The sequence below is a fragment of the Sander lucioperca genome, chromosome 22 (genome assembly GCF_008315115.2).
Source record: "Sander lucioperca isolate FBNREF2018 chromosome 22, SLUC_FBN_1.2, whole genome shotgun sequence".
Lineage (NCBI taxonomy): Eukaryota > Metazoa > Chordata > Actinopteri > Perciformes > Percidae > Sander > Sander lucioperca.
Window position 1 is genome coordinate 5,419,893 of NC_050194.1, and position 18,049 is coordinate 5,437,941.

Sequence of the window (18,049 nt, forward strand, 5' to 3'; positions counted from 1 at the left end):
AGGGTGTGCATCTGCCAGGCTAGAATAGTGATAGAGATCAGTGTGTGTGTGAGATAAAAAAATGCTCAAACAGTTACATCTCCTTGGTCACCCCATTTGCCCACACCTCCTTTGGCCGCCACTCTTTCCAGTTCTCAGCTGCAAATGACTGGAATGCACTACAAAAAACCCTGAAACTCAAAACCCTTATCCCACTAACTGCCTTTATATTACATCTGTCTGAGCTCCTGTCCGATCACTGTATGTGTTAACTGTTCTCCATCATTCATGCTCTGTTTTGCGCACCCTGATTCCATTATCTCTGCCATGCCCCATTGCACAACTGCACAGATGCACATCTTCACCTGCACTGCTTCCATACTTGTTTGCTTCAGCTTGCTAGAGGCTTTGCTTCTGGTGACTGTGACAGGGCAAATTAATTAAATCTTTTTTTCAATAGATTTGATTCTACCCTCTCTCCTCCCCCCTCCAACCAGACCTCAGACCTGACGGTGACTCAACCTTTTCCTCTCTGGCCACTGCGGACCACCTCATCCCCTCAGGGCTTCTGAGACATCAGCACCCCCCACTTCACACCTGTCCCCTGCTTTTGATTCTTCATTCATGTTTCATACCCCTCCCCCCATCCTTCTCTACAGGGAGCTTCTACAACTACCTCTAGCAGTCTCTTTCTGACAGTCAATCAGGTGAAGAAGGAGCTAAAAAAGATCAAGGCAAGGAAGGCCCCGGGCCCGAGTGGAATCTGCTCCAGACTGCTTAAAGAGTGTGCAGATCAGCTCAGTGAGGTCATCCTGCACATCTTCAACCTGAGCCTGAATCTGGAGCGAGTTCAAGTCCTGTGGAAGACTTTGTGTGTGGTCCCAGTTCCTAAAACTGCGCATCCCAGGGAGCCCAACCACTTCAGACTGGGGGCCTTAACTTCTCATCTGATGAAGACCTTAGAGAGGATGTGTTGCAACACCTGAGAACCCTGGTGAGCTCAGAACTGGACCCCCTATAGTTCAATTACCAACCAGGCATAGGGGTGGAGGATGGCATTATCTATCTATCATACAGATCACTGTCACACCTGGAGAACACTGGGAGCACTGTGAGGGTCATGTTTTTTTTATTTCTCCAGTGCTTTCAATATAATTCAACCATCACTGCTCTAGGGGAAGCGATTGGGAGCTGGAGTTGACCCCCACCTGTCTGCATGGACCATCAGTTACCTCACTGACAGACCACAGTATGTGAGGCTCCAGCACTGTGTGTCTGATGTGGTGATGAGCAGCACAGGAGCACCACAGGGTACAGTGCTCGCCCTGTTTCTCTTCACCGTGTTTACAGCAGACTTCAGGTACAAAAAAAGCAGCTTTCACAGGCAGAAGAAGAAGTGAGGGTATCAGAGGAGAATGATCAGGAATACCGGGAGGTCATCTGGGACTTTGTCAACTGGTGTGAGTCAAACCACCTTCACATCAACGCCAGCAAGACAAAGGAGATGGTGGTTGACTTTTGCAGGAGGCCGCCTGGTACTACACCAGTGATCATCCAGGGTGTCAACATAGAAATGGGGGAGGCATACAAATACCTGGGTGTTCATCTCAACAATAAACTGGACTGGTCCAAAAACACAGACGTCTTGTACAAAAAGGGCCAAAGCCGTCTCCACCTGCTGAAGAGGCTGAGGTCCTTTGGTGTGTGCAGGACTCTGTTAAAAACCTTTTATGACCCTGTGGTTGTGTCTGCAATCTTTTATGCAGTAGCCTCCTGGGGAGCAGGGAGCACAGAGAGGGACAGGAAAAAGCTAAACAGACTGGTGAAGAGGGCTAGCTCTGTTCTGGTCTGCCCTCTGGACACTATAGAGGAGGTGGGGGAGAGGAGGATGTTAGCCCGGCTGGGATCAATCATGGGCAACACCTCTCACTCCCTACATGAGACTTGGAGTTCCCTGAGCAGCTCCTTCAGCAGCAGACTGCTGGACCCTCAGTGCTACCACAGCTCCTTCATTCCAGCAGCAGTCAGACTCTTTAATACAACATCATAATGTAGCACTGCTAGCTATTTTTGCAATATGAGCCATCACTGGACAATATTCTGCACTATGCATATTTATTTATTTATTTATCACTTTGTTACCTTCAACTGTGCAATATGTCATATCTACTCATCCGCACCTTACTCATTACTAATCTGTATATCTGTGTATATATACTGTATGTTCATATAAGGATGTTTATTGTGTAAATATGTATGTTTTTTAATACTACTATTATTAATAAATTAATAAAGTCTATCTTATCTTACGCTCTTTTGTACTATTCATCTGCCCTGGCATGCTCAACTGTTCTCCCCACCTTTGTTGTCATACAATTTTTTGTACATCTACTGATCTGCATCACTATGTAGACCACATTCTGCATCAATTGTACATTGACTCTCTACTACATCTCAACATTTGTATAGACTGTCTATTCATGCATATTGTGTTATATGACTTTGTGCAATGGTGCAGGCTCAACCATCTGCAGCTGAACGCAACAAAGACCAAGGAGTTGGTGGTGGATTTCAGGAGATCTAAGCCACACATGCTACCAGTCTCCATTGAAGGGGTCAATGTGGAGGTGGTCAGCACATATAAGTGCCTGGGGGTACACATGGACAACAAACAGCTTGGAGTCCAAAACTAATGTCCCTAAAGGGATGATAAAGTATATCACATAGTATCGGATAAAATCTTTAAAATGTGTCCCGTATTAACTGAGATGACAAGAGTGGCTTTGTCCTGAAAGAACTGGGTAAACATGTTAATATTTAATAGAAGAAGTGTTGTGTAATCTGTAAACAGAAGTGAACATGTTCTCTAAACTCAGGTGTGTACACACAGGAGGCGTGTCTGAACAAACATTAGGCTGGTTGGAGATGAACTGCGCCTCGCCGGTGGTCCGGCCCATGAACCGGCCCATAAAAGTGGTAGGCCTAGATCTGCGGCCCATTGTTTTTTCAATTGACACTGGGCTGGCCCAAAACAATTTAGTCAAAAATATCACATAGGCTAGGTTTTCTGTCCCTATACAAACACCCCCTTCTTTCACAATGAAATGGAATAGTCCGTAATGGTGTGCGGCGTGAAAGATAAACACACAGTGACAGGAGAACTGCATGCAGTTTCAGTGTGCATCTGCCAGGCTAGAATAGTGATAGAGATCATGGAGAAGAAACGCTAAGGAGGTGCAGAGAAGCTGCGTGAGAAAAAGTAACAGGCCCTTCAGGCAGACGCTGCCAAATGTGTCAAATTGACAGACATGTTTTCAGCAGTAGCAGGACCTTCTTCAGCTCCCGTGGCTAATGATAGTGGTGTCGGTGTCGGTGTCAGTAGCATGCACAGTGAGGAGGAGACTCAGGAGGAGAGGGACAGAATGAGGGAGTGAGGCTAGAGCCTGCAGTAAACAGAACTCCCCTTAAAACACTTGATAAAACTGAGCCAAAAACAAGTGGTGGACAAAACACTACAACAATAAAAGAAGTAGGCATGCTATACTGTATGATTGCATTAGTTTGGCTAAGTGCGCAGGTATGTGAGTCTGACTGATGATGTTCTCACCGTTTTATTATTATTAGGCTATATTAGCCTACCTTTCATTCAACAAAGTAGCCTACATCTTAATAATAAGCAAAGCACCACCTTAGGTTCATCAAACCTTAAGCTTGTGCATTTGTGTCCTTAAAGTAGCCTAGATAAACATTGGCCATCATGCAAACTTTCATAACAAGAATTCTAGCTTTTCTATCTGCATTGGCAGACAAAGACCCATTCTAGAGCTCTTCAATTAAAGCATAGGGCCTCTTCAGTTGTGTAATAAAAAAAAAAATATATATATATATAGCTGGTTTTATTATTCATGAATAAATATATTAATAAATGGCACTTTTTTTAAATATTTAATGTGTCAACTCTCACTGATTCTTGCTTATTCATTACATGGCGTTAGTAGTTTTAAGGAGTAGGAGTTGGTATACATATTCAGGGGAGCTCAAGGACGGGTGGTATTTGTGATCTTATGTGGTGGGCCGGTCTGGGCCGATTTTTGGTCCCAGTCCGTCCCTGCCCACGTGTGCATGACGTCAGAGCAAGTACGGCTCAAGTTGGACACAAATCTAACTGGCATGCATTGGGCGGCTATCGCCGGTGAACGATTGGCACAGACCTGGCTCATCTCCAACGAGCCTACTATGTTGGAGAGTGCAAGTCGCCACAGACCTGTGGAGGAAACCAAATCTAAAAAATTAACGGAAGCGCTTGAGAAATGGGTGCAACTAACTGCAGACTATCTTGACATATTGTGCTGTATAATTTATTTTTACATTTTTAAAAAGCAAGCTTAAGGCTGTTACCTCAGTCTCGTTGCACATCTTTTGATTTGAAATAATCAATCATTCATTTGATTCCCAATCAAGAAGCACTGGTAAGAATTGGTTTACATTACCCTAACTCCCTCCCTGTTCTCTCATGTCAGTAGATGGTGTTTGCAGCCATAACTAATCCCAACAGCAGAGATCAGCTGCTGCCCCCGTGTGGTCAGACTGAGTCACTGCAGCTGGATTACACTCTTACATTAGAATCAATCAATATCATGAACAATTATATTAAAACTATTAAAAAAATATATATAACATAAAAAATAAATGTAAAAAATAAAAATATTACATATAAATAAAAAATGAGCACTCCAGACCCTTTTTCTTTTAAACTTCGGATATAATAAATAAAATGCTTCATATTTTATATTTTGTTTTTAAAGCTGATTGTGTCCGTGTTTCCTACACAAATAAAAACTGAAATTTCAATCAGAAAAATAATTTCAAAATAAAAGTATGTTGGCATAAAATTAAATGTATTAAGAATTAAAGGAGTGGGTTGGCAAAATGATACTGAGGTCACTACATTGACACAAAATACAGTATACTGCAGATGCATTTTTATAGTTGCTTTATTTACAACATAAGGCATGTAATCAATGCCTGAGAACAATGTTCACCTAAGGATATTTTGTTTTTTTATTTTACTTTTTATTAGGTTTTGTGTCTGAACAACAGAAATGTGTTGTTGTTCAAACTGATGAACTTTTTTTAAAGTTTTTTTTGCAAATATTCACTCATTTTGAATTTGATGCCTGCTGCAGTCTGACGAGTCCACATTTCAAATTGTTTTTGGAAATCATTATTCAACATACTATACTATGACTTTTTTCATCATTTTTTACAGTATGTGTTGTAAAAAGTCAAAAAGTCATAGTCATAAATAATCAGATTGAAAATAAAAAACTAAAACTTAATTTAGTTTTAAAAGTTTTTTATTTTAAGTTTCTGCCTCTTTTCATTGTCATTTTATATTTTCTAATTATTATTTTGAATTTTTAACTTAGCTTTTTTGAATTCCTTTGTTTTTTAGGTGTGATTATAATATATATGTATATATATTATAATGTAATTATGCGCTGATTATTCCCACCAGTGTAGTAAAATAATATTTGTAATTATTTTATTTTAATTATGAATAAAAGTATCCTCCATAGAAGACAAAGTGAAGACATGAGATCATCTTAATGCTCAGCTTCTTATTTATTGTCACCGTACAGCAGATAAAGATTCACATTAGAGTTTCAAACCTCCACCAAACATCAACTGGCTGTCCTGAACTACAAAGATCTTTTTATACTTTTCATTTTCTTTACTTCTTTCTCTCTTTTAGACTCGTGTTATCAGTTCATGCAGTGATTAACACCTGATCAGACTATATATGTGTTTCCATTTAAAGATTATGGGCCCTACTTTCCTGCTGCAGCCGCCCAACTGGAGACACAACTGACTTTTCTTCCACGTTGCAGCGAGCTGCGACTGCTTTAAACCATCACAGACGGTAACAAGATTTACAAACATCAGTTGGTTTTCTTGTGCTGGTGCCCAGTTTCAGGAAAATAAGACCTGTTGTGAGATTAAATGATTAATGAGAGAAAGAGAAAGAAATCAGAAGAGATGAGCTGATATTCTGCTGTACGTTGGTCCTGGAGAACTACAGCACAGGACGGATCTTCATGCTGATGGTCTTCAGGGAGTAGTCATGACCTTTCCATTGGTGCCAATCCACTCCAACAGCATAGAGAGTGTTGTCAGCCCCCCAACGATAAACACCGTTTGGATTTGCATAGTGACAGGCAGCATACCAGAACGCCCCCAGGTGTGATCTGGCACAGTTCCCTGAATGGGGGTCCTGGTCTTTGTCAAAGGTGGAGAACTTCATTCCGTTGTGACCACTCAGGGCGTCTCCTACAGAAACACAACAAGTGTATAATCACAACATTATGATTCAACTAACAATGATATATATTTTTGGAGTGTATTTACTCCAGTAAATACCACAGTCTACTTCTCTACCTACAGTAAGTATAACTAAATAACACAACTACTGAACTAACTAACTAACTGGACTGGTGACGTTTAGTATTTATTATGTTTTCTGATTATTGTTGTTTCTTCTGTTTTTATTTCTTTGAATATGTTTCTATTTCATTTTAAGGTATGTTGTATGGCATGGCTGTGTCTTTTGAATGGACCTTGAGTCTGGAATAAAAAGTTGATGATGATGATGATGATGATATTATGGTATATATATTTAATTAAAACAATAAATCTACAGATTGAGTCATCTGTAACATGTTTTTCGGTACTTCCCCCTTACCCTCAACTCGTAATAGAATAAACATTTCAGATGTAAAGATAGTTCCAAACCTATTTATCCTATTTACTCTGAACATTTTGTTATTTATTAAAAACATTTTACACTCCACACAAAATAGACTAGCCTGGGTAAACCCTGACGAACTTCCGGCAAATTTGAGATTTGCTCTGTAAGTCAGTCTGGTGAAGAGCCCATTCCAGCCCATTTCCAATGTCCCCGAAATCGAGGCACCAATCACAACTGTTGAGGCGGGCTTTACGCAACGACGATAGCGCAACGGCGAGCAGCTTTTTGTTTACATTCAACATGACGGCTACCGAAGCGCAGCGTCACCCGGATCGTTGTTCTGATTGGTTGGACTATCCAATGCGCCCAGAGGCATTTGAGCGGCGTCCGTTGGTTACGCCCCTTTGGAAATTAACTATCAATGAACCTTCCCCAGACCCCCCACTCTCAGTTACAACTGAGAAGGGTCTGGTGTCAACCAGGCTAAATATAGACCCCTCCCTCTCCCGTCCCTACAACCTATTAAATCAAATATTTATTCATTTCTTAACTACACTGTAACTTTTATTCTTTGGATCTTATTCTATTTTAGCATTTTAAATTTTTATTTTTCATGACTGTTTACATTTATTTGTATTGTTTTATGTTTTTACTGAAATGTGCTGCCTGTATAGAAACATAAAGTTGCCTTACAACCTCCAGCCTGTCAGTCAGTCACCAGGACATAGAGAACCCTGTTCTGTCTGTCTGTCTCAGAGGAAGTTTAACCGCACCGCGACCCCTTTCCTCTCACCATTATATTATATTGCTGTGTGGAGTTTTGAAAAGTGTAACTGCACTCCGACCACTTTATCGACATTGACATGACTCCCCGTGACTTGGACAAAGAGTCGTATTTTTGTCCGTCTGAACCTCAACTCTGCAGACTTGTGTATCAGCGCTGAGCCCCGCTCTCTGTCAACATGCAGAGAGGACGGACAAGGTTGAGCTTACGCGCTTTCAGGTACAGAAATTTGGCACCATTTGTTTAACGTGAATCAGTCATCCGTATTACCGCCGTAATTCGGTCGGTACCATAAAAAGTTCAGGATACGGTACCCAACACTAAACCTGATAAACACTCAAATCATTGACAATGTTTGTTTGCTCTTAAATTTCTTCATTAAAACAGAATTAGATAAAAATATGAAATCATGTGATTCATGAAATGTAAACAGAGGACTGATTTGATTTCTCAGCAACTCGTTTAACTCTTTGTTTAGTTGTTTAGGGACAAGTATGTAGCATGAACCAATGTCACACTCCACAACATTAATGGCTGAAATTCTCGTCCTTAATGTAGAAACCTCACCTGCTCCTCCATCAGTGAATCCAGAAACATGCAGTGTGTATCCAGAGGACTCTGGGTCAATGGAGAATGAGGAGTAACGAGCGAACACTTTGTTTCCTTCAAAGTCCTCCATGTCGACCAGCAGCTCGTACCTTTTCCTCTGAGTCAGGTGGTAGAGAGACTCCAGACCTGAAAACAAACAAACATTTAGAAACAGTTTGATGAAGACATGACTGTTAGTTTGGTTTCATTCCTCACCGAGCCAGTACTCTCCAGCAGCGATACCAAAGCCGGTCTTGTATTGATCCCAGCCCCTGTAGAAGTTCACCGTGCCGTCCATCCTCCTCTGGAACACCTGGGGGGGACGGGATGGGGGGTTAACTAGATAAACACACAAGATATCTGACAGCTCATGTTTCCAGACAACAAGGATTTTACTGGGATGTGATTTATTGTGAAGGAACTACAGGAAGTGTTGACTTCAGTTAAAATACTCACCGTCCACCGTCCTCCTTCTGAACCCATGTCACAGTACACCTACACACACACACACACACACACACACACACACACACACACACACAGGTATTAGTTAATGTGATTGTAGGGGTTAACCATAGACTGTAAAATTAATGGACCTTCGTCAAAAATAAAAAATTAATTAATGTTTTAAAGTTATTTTTCAATTTTTTTGTCCACCTACATTCATTTATTTCTGTATTTCGGTGTCCATATGTTAATGAGGTAGGAGGTCCTAGATATCTTTAGGTGAGATTCCAAAGGAACCCTTTTAAAAATGGCCATGCCAGTTTTGTCCTCACCATCGGTTTTTAACCTCGACCCCTTCCCAACAAGCTAGCATAACATAGTTGGTGCCAATGGTCTTCTAGTTTCATATGATACAGACGGATCAATTCTGGACAGAGCCTCTTAAAAGATGAACCTCAGGATTTAATGAATTGATTGTTGGAACATTTAAATAAAGATTGATTTGATTGGGGAAATCTATTTTTTTTAATCCAGTCCTAATCTGTTGTATCAGACGCATCAGTCAGAACTTGTAACTCTTCACATTATTATCATCTGAAGTTCAACCTGCGTCCCAGAGAGGATGAAGTTGCTAACTCAGAATAATAGGGTTCTCTCTGCGTTCAGATCAGTTTTGAGATATTGAGATTTAAAGTTTTAGCATTGCAAATAGCAAAACTGACAAATGGAGCACATTTCTTTATAGCACCTGAGTTACATACACCATGAATGTATTCTACATCTGAGATATTAAAATTCTACATGAATTGTAAATTAGGTTTTTTGAAACAGGTCAATTGTAGATAGAACCTTTTAGTTCTAAAAACTAACAGCAGCCTTGGAATTATAAGGTTATATCTTCAAAAACAGAAAAAGGAACAATGATTATCAAATAATTTAAACAATTTACTTATACATACTGTTGGACTGTTCAATTTATATAATAAAAAGTGTCTTTTTATTGGTTAATATGTTAAATCTTCATGCACTTACTGTGCAACACAATATTTTTCCAGTGCATAATATTCCGTATTTAAGATAACAGTAAGTTAAATGTAAATGAATGATTCTAAAAATGCATGGTCTGATGCTTGTCAGGTCCTTCAGTTCATCAGTCTTTTCAGTAGAAAAGCAAAACAAGTTGAATGAATATTTAAAATCAGTCTTTATTTTAAAGGTTTATCAAATCATTTTTAAACAATTTAAATGTAAAACGCGTCATACAATATTTCATATAGCAATACTCATTCAGATAAAACTGATCAGAAATGTTTTTCTTATGAAGAAGGTATTTCAAACCTAAGACTGGTTACTTAAAATGGATTGAGATACATGCTTTTACTTGCAATGAGGAGATAATCACTACCAAATAGGCTATCTTACCAGGCTACTGATAGTGTGCTAATGTTAATTTAGTAGCCTACATGTAATTTAGCCATCATTTTGAGACAAGCCCTAACCAACAATGGGATTATGTTGAAGTAATTTCTTTCTTTCTCATGCTTTTGGATTCTGCTGAAGTCGAAGACAACTTTTAAATATAGCTAATGTTAGCTAATGTTAGCTAACGTTAGCTAGTGTTAGCTAACAGTAAGTCTTAGAATATGATGCAAATCAAGTTGGATATGACGTTTGGCAAGGAAATGAGGGGATATGACTGAATTTCCACTTGTAGTTGCATTATAGCGTTTGGATTTTGCTGAGGACAACTTTTAGACTTAGGTCATGTTAGGTAATGCTAGCTAACGTTAGCTAACGCTAGCTAACATTAACTAGCGCTAAACAACCTGGCACCATAAAGAAACAGTATTTGATTGGTCCTTCTGTTAATATTCCAAAAGATGATTGGACCACAGATAGAACCTTATAACTCCAAGTCTGAGTGTAACTTTGTAGATAGAACCTTTTTGTTTTCTGAATAAAACGCCCAAAATTAATTTTATTTTTTAAAAACACCTTAAATAATGTTCACAAGTTATACCAGAGTAAGAATATGTAAATAACTCAATTTTGACAAAAATGTCAGATAGAACCTTATTATTCTAGGGTAGCGTAGTGTACCTGGACAGCAGACGTGGCTCCGATGGGATAGATGGTGTACACTCCACTGGGTCGGCTGTTGTCATTATTATAAATGTCACTGCAGTCCAACGGCAGAACAAGCGGGTGGCAGCTGGTCAACAGGGGGGCCAGCAGGAGGAGGACGACTGAAACCAGCTGGAACAGAAGAGATGTTGTCATTTAGTTTGATCAAGAACACATTTCTGACTTTGACCTCTGCAGCAGGATCAGGGAGACTCTGCTGTCATTGATGCATTCTCATTTTGGTTGGTGCTGATTTGAAAACAAACTGTGCTGACATCGTACTCTATGTGGGTTTTTCCACAGGGTTCTCCCCCTGCGTTGGTATCTCTCTCATGCAGAGCTAGAATACTCTGTAAATCAAGATGAAGACTTTTGCTTTCCCTGTCCAAATTCTGGGGCCACAAATGTGTTTGTGCTGAACCTGTTAACATAGTACTACTACTACTACTACTACTACTACTACTACTACTACTGATTAACAATTTGACAAACCATCAGGTATATAAAGTTACAAACTTACCTTCATGGTCAGATTTCAGTTGAAGATGAAGATGAAGATCCTGATGTCAGTGTGTTTAGATGCTCTGTTGTCTTTGATGTCTCTGATATCTCTAGTGTCTCATGGTGTCTCTCCCTCTTATTTATATTCTTAAGGTTTAGGGTTAGCAGTGATAACTCCACCCCCACTGTGCTGAGAGTCTAACTCCGTAGGGTTAATATCTGCAGCCAACACATCTCTCCATGATGATGTGACTTCCAGTAAACAGACTGCTTCTGCTCAGGAATGTGTGTGTGGGGGGGCGGTGTGTTTGTGTGTGTGTGTGTGTGTGTGTGTGTGTGTGTGTGTGTGTGTGTGTGTGTATGTCTGCATTTGTGTGTCTATGTGTGTGTGTGATTAAGGGTGTTGTGTGTGTGTGTCTGTGGGCGTGTGTGCGTGTGTGTCTGTGTATGTGTGTGTGTGTATGTGTGTGTCTGTGTGTGTGTGTGCGTCTTTGTCTGTGTGTGTGTGTGTGTGTGTGTGTGTCTGATTGTGTGTCAATACTCTGCGCGGTTAGAGCTATTTTTCTTTAATTCAAAGCTTTAATAGCTTTAACAGTTTAACTGATATGGTTCAATATAAGTATTTTTAGTAACTGTTTTACTGATTTTATATGATTATTTTTATGAATTTCAGCAATGTTTTTAGTAATATTTTAGAAATTTAAAAATATATATTTTCAGTAATATTTAAATAATGTAGAAATGTTTTTTATGAAGAAAACATTAAAGAGGTTTTTAAGAAGATCATCTCGTAGCTTTCCTCCCCAAAAGTTACCAAAATGTGTTCATGTCTAACAGTCGGTGCTGTTGTGTGATGTCCTGCTCCAGCTGTTGCTTTTTGTTCAGCTGATACGAGGAGAGTTGTAACTGATTTCAGACCCATCATGAGTCCATCTTCCATTAGAGAGTCCAGACAGAAAGACTCAGGAGACAAAGTGAAGACATGAGATCATCTTAATGCTCAGCTTCTTATTTATTGTCACCGTACAGCAGATAAAGATTCACATTAGAGTTTCAAACCTCCACCAAACATCAACTGGCTGTCCTGAACTACAAAGATCTTTTTATACTTTTCATTTTCTTTACTACGGCACACAACGGATCTTCATGCTGATGGTCTTCAGGGAGTAGTTAGTAAATTTCCAATGGTACCACTCCACTCCAACATTAGGGGTAGTGTTGTCAGCCCCCCAACGATAAAGACCGTTTGGATTTGTAGTTTGACAGTTTTTGTACCAGAACGCCCCCAGGCTTAATTTGGCACAGTTCCCCTCCCAGGTGTCCTGGTCTTTGTCAAAGGTGGTGAACTTCTGTCCGTTGTGAAAACTCAGGGAGTCTCCTACAGAAACACAACAAGTGTATAATCCATGGGTGTCAGTTTGGTTTGAAATGTGCTGGGAACAGAGATGCATTCATTATTTTTTTTCTCTTTCGTGCAGGTCATGTTTTGAAAGACGCTGTCTTGTAGCTGAATAAATGAATAAAAATTAGTGCTGTCAGTTAAACGCGTTATTAACGGCGTTAATGCAAACCCATTTTAACGGCGTCAATTTTTTTATTGCGAGATTAACGTTCTTTTTGGCCTAGCAAACTTTGTAGTTTTTTTCACATGCTGTTGCAACAACTGAAAAACTACAACACCACACCGGATCTAGCTAGACCGGAAACAAAACACAGACAGACAAACAGACACACCGCACACACTTGTTTGGGCTTCCGAGCCGGCCAAAGAGTAGTAGGCTAACGTTACGTTTTGAGTGGATGGCGAGCGTGAGACGCCGAAATGGATGCCAATAAGATTATGAATGGAAAGTTTACTTTTAACAAGTTGCCAAATGGTTCCATTGACCAGAATAAAGTGATCTGTGTGTTTTGTCATTGTGAACTGAGCTATCATCGCAGCACGTCCACCACGTTCACAGCTGATGGCCAAGCACACAGCTGATGCCAATTCTCCGCCCCCTCGTCAAAGCCGTTACATTGTGTGAGAGATTATTTGCTCCAAGTGTGAATGACTGCTCTAAGTGAGAATGTTAGTGTGAAATTGAACACTACAGTATGCCAAAGTTGTTCTCAATAAAAAAACATTTGCACAAAGCAAGCCGATCCACTTTTCCATGTTGATAAGAGCATTAAAATGAGAAAAAAATAATGGGACAAAATGAAATCAAGGGACATTTAGAATAGATAAAAATGTGTGATTAATTGCGAGTTAACTATCACATTAATGCGATTAATCGCGATTATATATTTTAATCATTTGAGCACTAATAAAAATGTCTACGAAAATGTCATGATGTCCGACAGGTTTTATGAAGAAGAAAGCATTAAGTTTTCAAAAAGCATTAGACATATGACCCACTATGTTCTGCTTGTTGTGAGCAGAGGAGCGAGTAGCAGCAGCAGAGCAGCTGTGTCTGTGCCTGCCCTGTGGGGATAGTAGAGATTTTTGTGGATTTGTTGGCATCTGTCGCTCAAGAATTATATGTGTTATGAACTTTATTTTTTTGAACTAAATTGAGCTTGAGGTTTTCAAAAAAAGTGGTGGGTACAAAATGACTCATGACGAAATCTGATAGGTACGCGTCCCCACCGTCCCCACCGTCCCCACCGAAATCGATGCCTATGGTATAATCAGAACATTATGATACAACTAACAATTATATATATCTTTACTCCAGTAAATACCACAGTCTACTTCTCTACCTACAGTAAGTATAACTAAATAATACAACTATTGAACTAACAACACTGGAGTGGTGACGTTTAATGTTTATTATGGTATATATATTTAATTAAAACAATAAATCTACAGATTGAGTCAGCTGTAACACTTTTTTCGGTACTTCCCCCTTACCCTCAATCCGTGATAGAATAAACATTTCAGTTAGCAAAAATAATTCCAAACCTATTTATCCTATTTACTCTGAACATTTTGTTATTTATTAAAAACATTTTACACTCCCTCACCATTATATTATATTGCTGTGTGGAGTTTTGAAAAGTGTAACTACACTCGCGACCAATTTATCAGCATTGACATGACTCTTGAACAAAGAGTCGTATTTTTGTCCGTCTGAACCTCAACTCTGCAGACTTGTGTATCAGCGCTGAGCCCCGCTCTCTGTCAACATGCAGAGAGGACGGACAAGGTTGAGCTTACGCGCTTTCAGGTACAGAAATTTGGCACCATTTGATTTAACGTGAATCAGTCATCGGTATTACCGTCGTAATTCGGTCGGTACCATAAAAAGTTCAGGATACGGTACCCAACACTAAACCTGATAAACACTCAAATCATTGACAATGTTTGTTTGCTCTTAAATTTCTTCATTAAAACAGAATTAGATAAAAATATGAAACCATGTGACTCATGAAATGTAAACAGAGGACTGATCTGATTTCTCAGCAACTCGTTTAACTCTTTGTTTAGTTGTTTAGGGACAAGTATGAAGCATGAACCAATGTCACACTCCACAACATTAATGGCTGACATTCTCGTCCTTAATGTAGAAACCTCACCTGCTCCTCCATTAATGAATCCAGAAACATGCAGTGTGTATCCAGAGGACTCAGAGTCGATGGAGAACGAGGAGTAACGAGCGAACACTTTGTTTCCTTCAAAGTCCTCCATGTCCACCAGCAGCTCGTACCTTCTCCTCTGAGTCAGGTGGTAGAGAGACTCCAGACCTGAAAACAAACAAACATTTAGAAACTGTTTGATGAAGACATGACTGTTAGTTTGGTTTCATTCCTCACCGAGCCAGTACTCTCCAGCAGGGTCACCAAAGCTGGTCTTGTATTGATCCCAGCCCCTGTAGAAGTTCACCGTGCCGTCCATCCTCCTCTGGAACACCTGGGGGGGACGGGATGGGGGGTTAACTAGCTAAACACACAAGATATCTGACAGCTCATGTTTCCAGACAACAAGGATTTACTGGAATGTGACTACCCACATACTGTGCAATATTTAATATTTAATACTTTTGAAATATTGACAATTCAGTGCAATTTCACTACTGTGCAATATCATTACTTCACTTCACACTGCATATCACACTGTACATAAAACCATATCTACATATTTATATATATGAATATAGCGTCTCAGAACTGTGCACCTTACCCCCCCGTCCCTTCTTTTGCACTACGTATTTTATTTCATGTTGTTACATTTCTCCTACGTACATGTTGACACTGGAAAGGAGTTGCTTTTAATCTTGTTGTACACGTGCATAATGACAATAAAAGGCATTCTATTCAATTCTATTCTATTTATTGTGAAGGAACTACAGGAAGTGTTGACTTCAGTTAAAATACTCACCGTCCACCGTCCTCCTTCTGAGACCATGTCACAGTACACCTACACACAAACACAGGTATTAGTTAATGTGGGGTTTAACCATAGACTGTAAAAATAATGGTATTATTCTGGTTTTGAAAAGTGAAGCCACATGGAAGACGGAACATGACTTAAGTGTCAATAAATAAATAAATGTATTAATAAATATATAAATAAATACAGGAATGAATAAATAAATGAATAGATATACACAGTAATAAATGCATGAATAAATAAAAGAATACATAAAAGAATAAAAAAATTAATGCTATAAATTAATTTTCTACATTCTAATCTTTCTAATCTTCACAAACTGCTCCAAACAGCTCTATTGTAGTCCAGCCTTTACTTCAGAGACAAACGTGGTCACTTTGGAACACACGTTATAATGCTCACCTAGCTGCTAGCGTGGCACGCCCTCATACTCTACTTCTGACTGGCTAGTAGTCCTTACCTAGGTACTGTCAGGGCACGCCCTCATTCTCTTGCCATATGTTGAGGTAGGACGTCCTAGATATCTTTAGGTGAGATTCCAAAGGACCCCTTTTAAAAATGGCCATGGTTCGGTGGATCGGTTTTTAACCCCGACCCCTTCCCAACAAGCTAGCATGACATAGTTGGTGCCAATGGTCTTCTAGTTTCATATGATACAGACGGATCAATTCTGGACAGAGCCTCTTAAAAGATGAACCTCAGGACTTCATGAATTGATTGTTGGAACATTTATATAGAGATAGATTTGATTGGGGAAATCATTTTTTTTTTAATCCAGCCCTAATCTGTTGTATCAGAAGCATCAGTCAGAACTTGTAACTTCACATTATTATCATCTGAAGATCAACCTGCGTCCCAGAGAGGATGAAGTGTACCTGGACAGCATACGTGGCTCCGATGGGATAGATGGTGTACACTCCACTGTGTCGGCATTGGTAATTATAATAAATGTCACTGCAGTCCAACGGCAGAAAGAACGGGTAGCAGCTGGTCAACAGGGGGGCCAGCAGGACGAGGACGACTGAAACCAGCTGGAACAGAAGAGATGTTGTCTTTTAGTTTGGTCAAGAACACATTTCTGACTTTTGACCTCTGCAGCAGGATCAGGGAGACTCTGCTGTTGTTGATGCATTCTGATTTTGGTTGGTGCTGATTTGAAAACAAACTGTGCTGACATCGTACTCTATGTGGGTTTTTCCACAGGGTTCTCCCCCTGCGTTGGTATCTCTCTCATGCAGAACTAGAATACTCTGTAAAGCAAGATGAAGACTTTTGATTTCCCCGTCCAAATTCCGAGGCCACAAATGCCTAAAATGTGCTTGTGCTGAACCTGTTAACATACTGAAACTACTGATTAACAATTAGACAAACCATCAGATATATAAAGTTACAAACTTACCTTCATGGTCAGATTTCAGTTGAACTGAAGATGAAGATCCTGATGTCAGTGTATTTGGACGCTCTGTTGTCTTTGATGTCTCTGATATCTCTGGTGTGTCATGGTGTCTCTCCCTCTTATTTATACTCTTAGAGTTAGGGTTAGCCGTGATGAATCTCCGCCCCCACTGTGCTGACAGTTTAGCTCTACAGGGTTAATATCTGCAGCCAACACCAACACATCTCTCCATGATGTAACTTAGTAAACAGACTGCTTCTGTTCAGGACTGTCCATGCATTCATTAAAAATTTCCTAGTGAAAACGTCATCATTCACATCACTTCATGTTGGACTCAGAGGTGGGAAACTCGGGCTAGATGTTGCTAACAGAGTTTCCCAGTTGGTGACGCGTTGCGGACAGCTGACTTTGGTTGACTGAAAATATTTCAATGACAATAAACTGTTTATTGTGGTCAAACGCCTCTACCAAGAAACATACACAGACATAACATGTTTCAAATTATTCATAAAAAGGCCTATGTATAAAAAACAACACATTATCCGTGTCCTTTCCCGTTGGTTGTCCTGCAGATAACACAAACACCTGTCCATGTGCTGTTGTATGCTCGCATAAGAAAAGAGCAGCAAATGATTGTGGCCTCCATGTTTTCACCCACCTGATGCTCTAGGCTACGGCCAACAGTTGATGGCAGTTAGGTTATGCCAAATGCCAATATAACAGAAGAAGAAGAACACGTATCCCAAACGTGTGAACGCTGGCAGTCAGAAAAACAACGTAATCACGGGGACAGTGGCAGTGTGTGTGTGTGTGTGTGTGTGTGTGTGTGTGTATGTGTGTTTGGACGGACCAAAGTATGGTGGTGGACTGGTGGAGAGGTGCCAGTTCACCTCCTGGGCACTGCCAAGGTGCTCTTGAGCAAGGCACCAAACCCCCAACTGCTCGGGGCGTCTTTCCATGGGCAGCCCCCCCACTCTGACATCTCTCCATTAGTGCATGTACAGGTACTGAGCATGTGTGTGTAATTCAGGCCTGTGTGTAATGTGTATAATGTGTATAATAATAACAACAACAGATCAATAAAGTATAAATCATAATTATTATTCC

At 40.0% G+C, this 18,049-nt stretch overlaps 3 protein-coding genes across 4 annotated transcripts in view; all 3 read right to left on the bottom strand.

The window, feature by feature from the left end:
- Window positions 1-17,028, bottom strand: part of LOC116058009 (microfibril-associated glycoprotein 4-like) — a 51,580-nt gene extending 34,552 nt beyond the window's left edge. The window contains exon 1 of the mRNA XM_035997298.1: window positions 16,946-17,028. Coding sequence (XP_035853191.1) covers window positions 16,946-16,951 — 6 coding nt within the window. The 5' untranslated portion in view covers window positions 16,952-17,028. The remainder of the gene's footprint in view (window positions 1-16,945) is intronic.
- LOC116058007 (microfibril-associated glycoprotein 4-like) lies at window positions 5,586-17,037 on the bottom strand. Its single transcript, XM_031310622.2, has 6 exons — window positions 16,946-17,037; window positions 10,647-10,802; window positions 8,556-8,594; window positions 8,316-8,412; window positions 8,079-8,246; window positions 5,586-6,309 (listed from the first exon to the last, which is right to left on the bottom strand). The coding sequence occupies exons 1-6, from the start codon at window positions 16,949-16,951 to the stop codon at window positions 6,056-6,058; spliced, it is 720 nt and encodes a 239-aa protein (XP_031166482.1). The 5' UTR covers window positions 16,952-17,037; the 3' UTR covers window positions 5,586-6,055.
- The window catches only part of LOC116058012 (microfibril-associated glycoprotein 4-like), a 27,008-nt gene continuing 14,544 nt past the window's right edge, over window positions 5,586-18,049 (bottom strand). For both annotated transcript variants that reach the window (XM_035997295.1, XM_035997296.1), the window contains one exon: window positions 5,586-5,927. The gene's annotated coding sequence lies outside the window, so the exon portion shown is untranslated. The remainder of the gene's footprint in view (window positions 5,928-18,049) is intronic.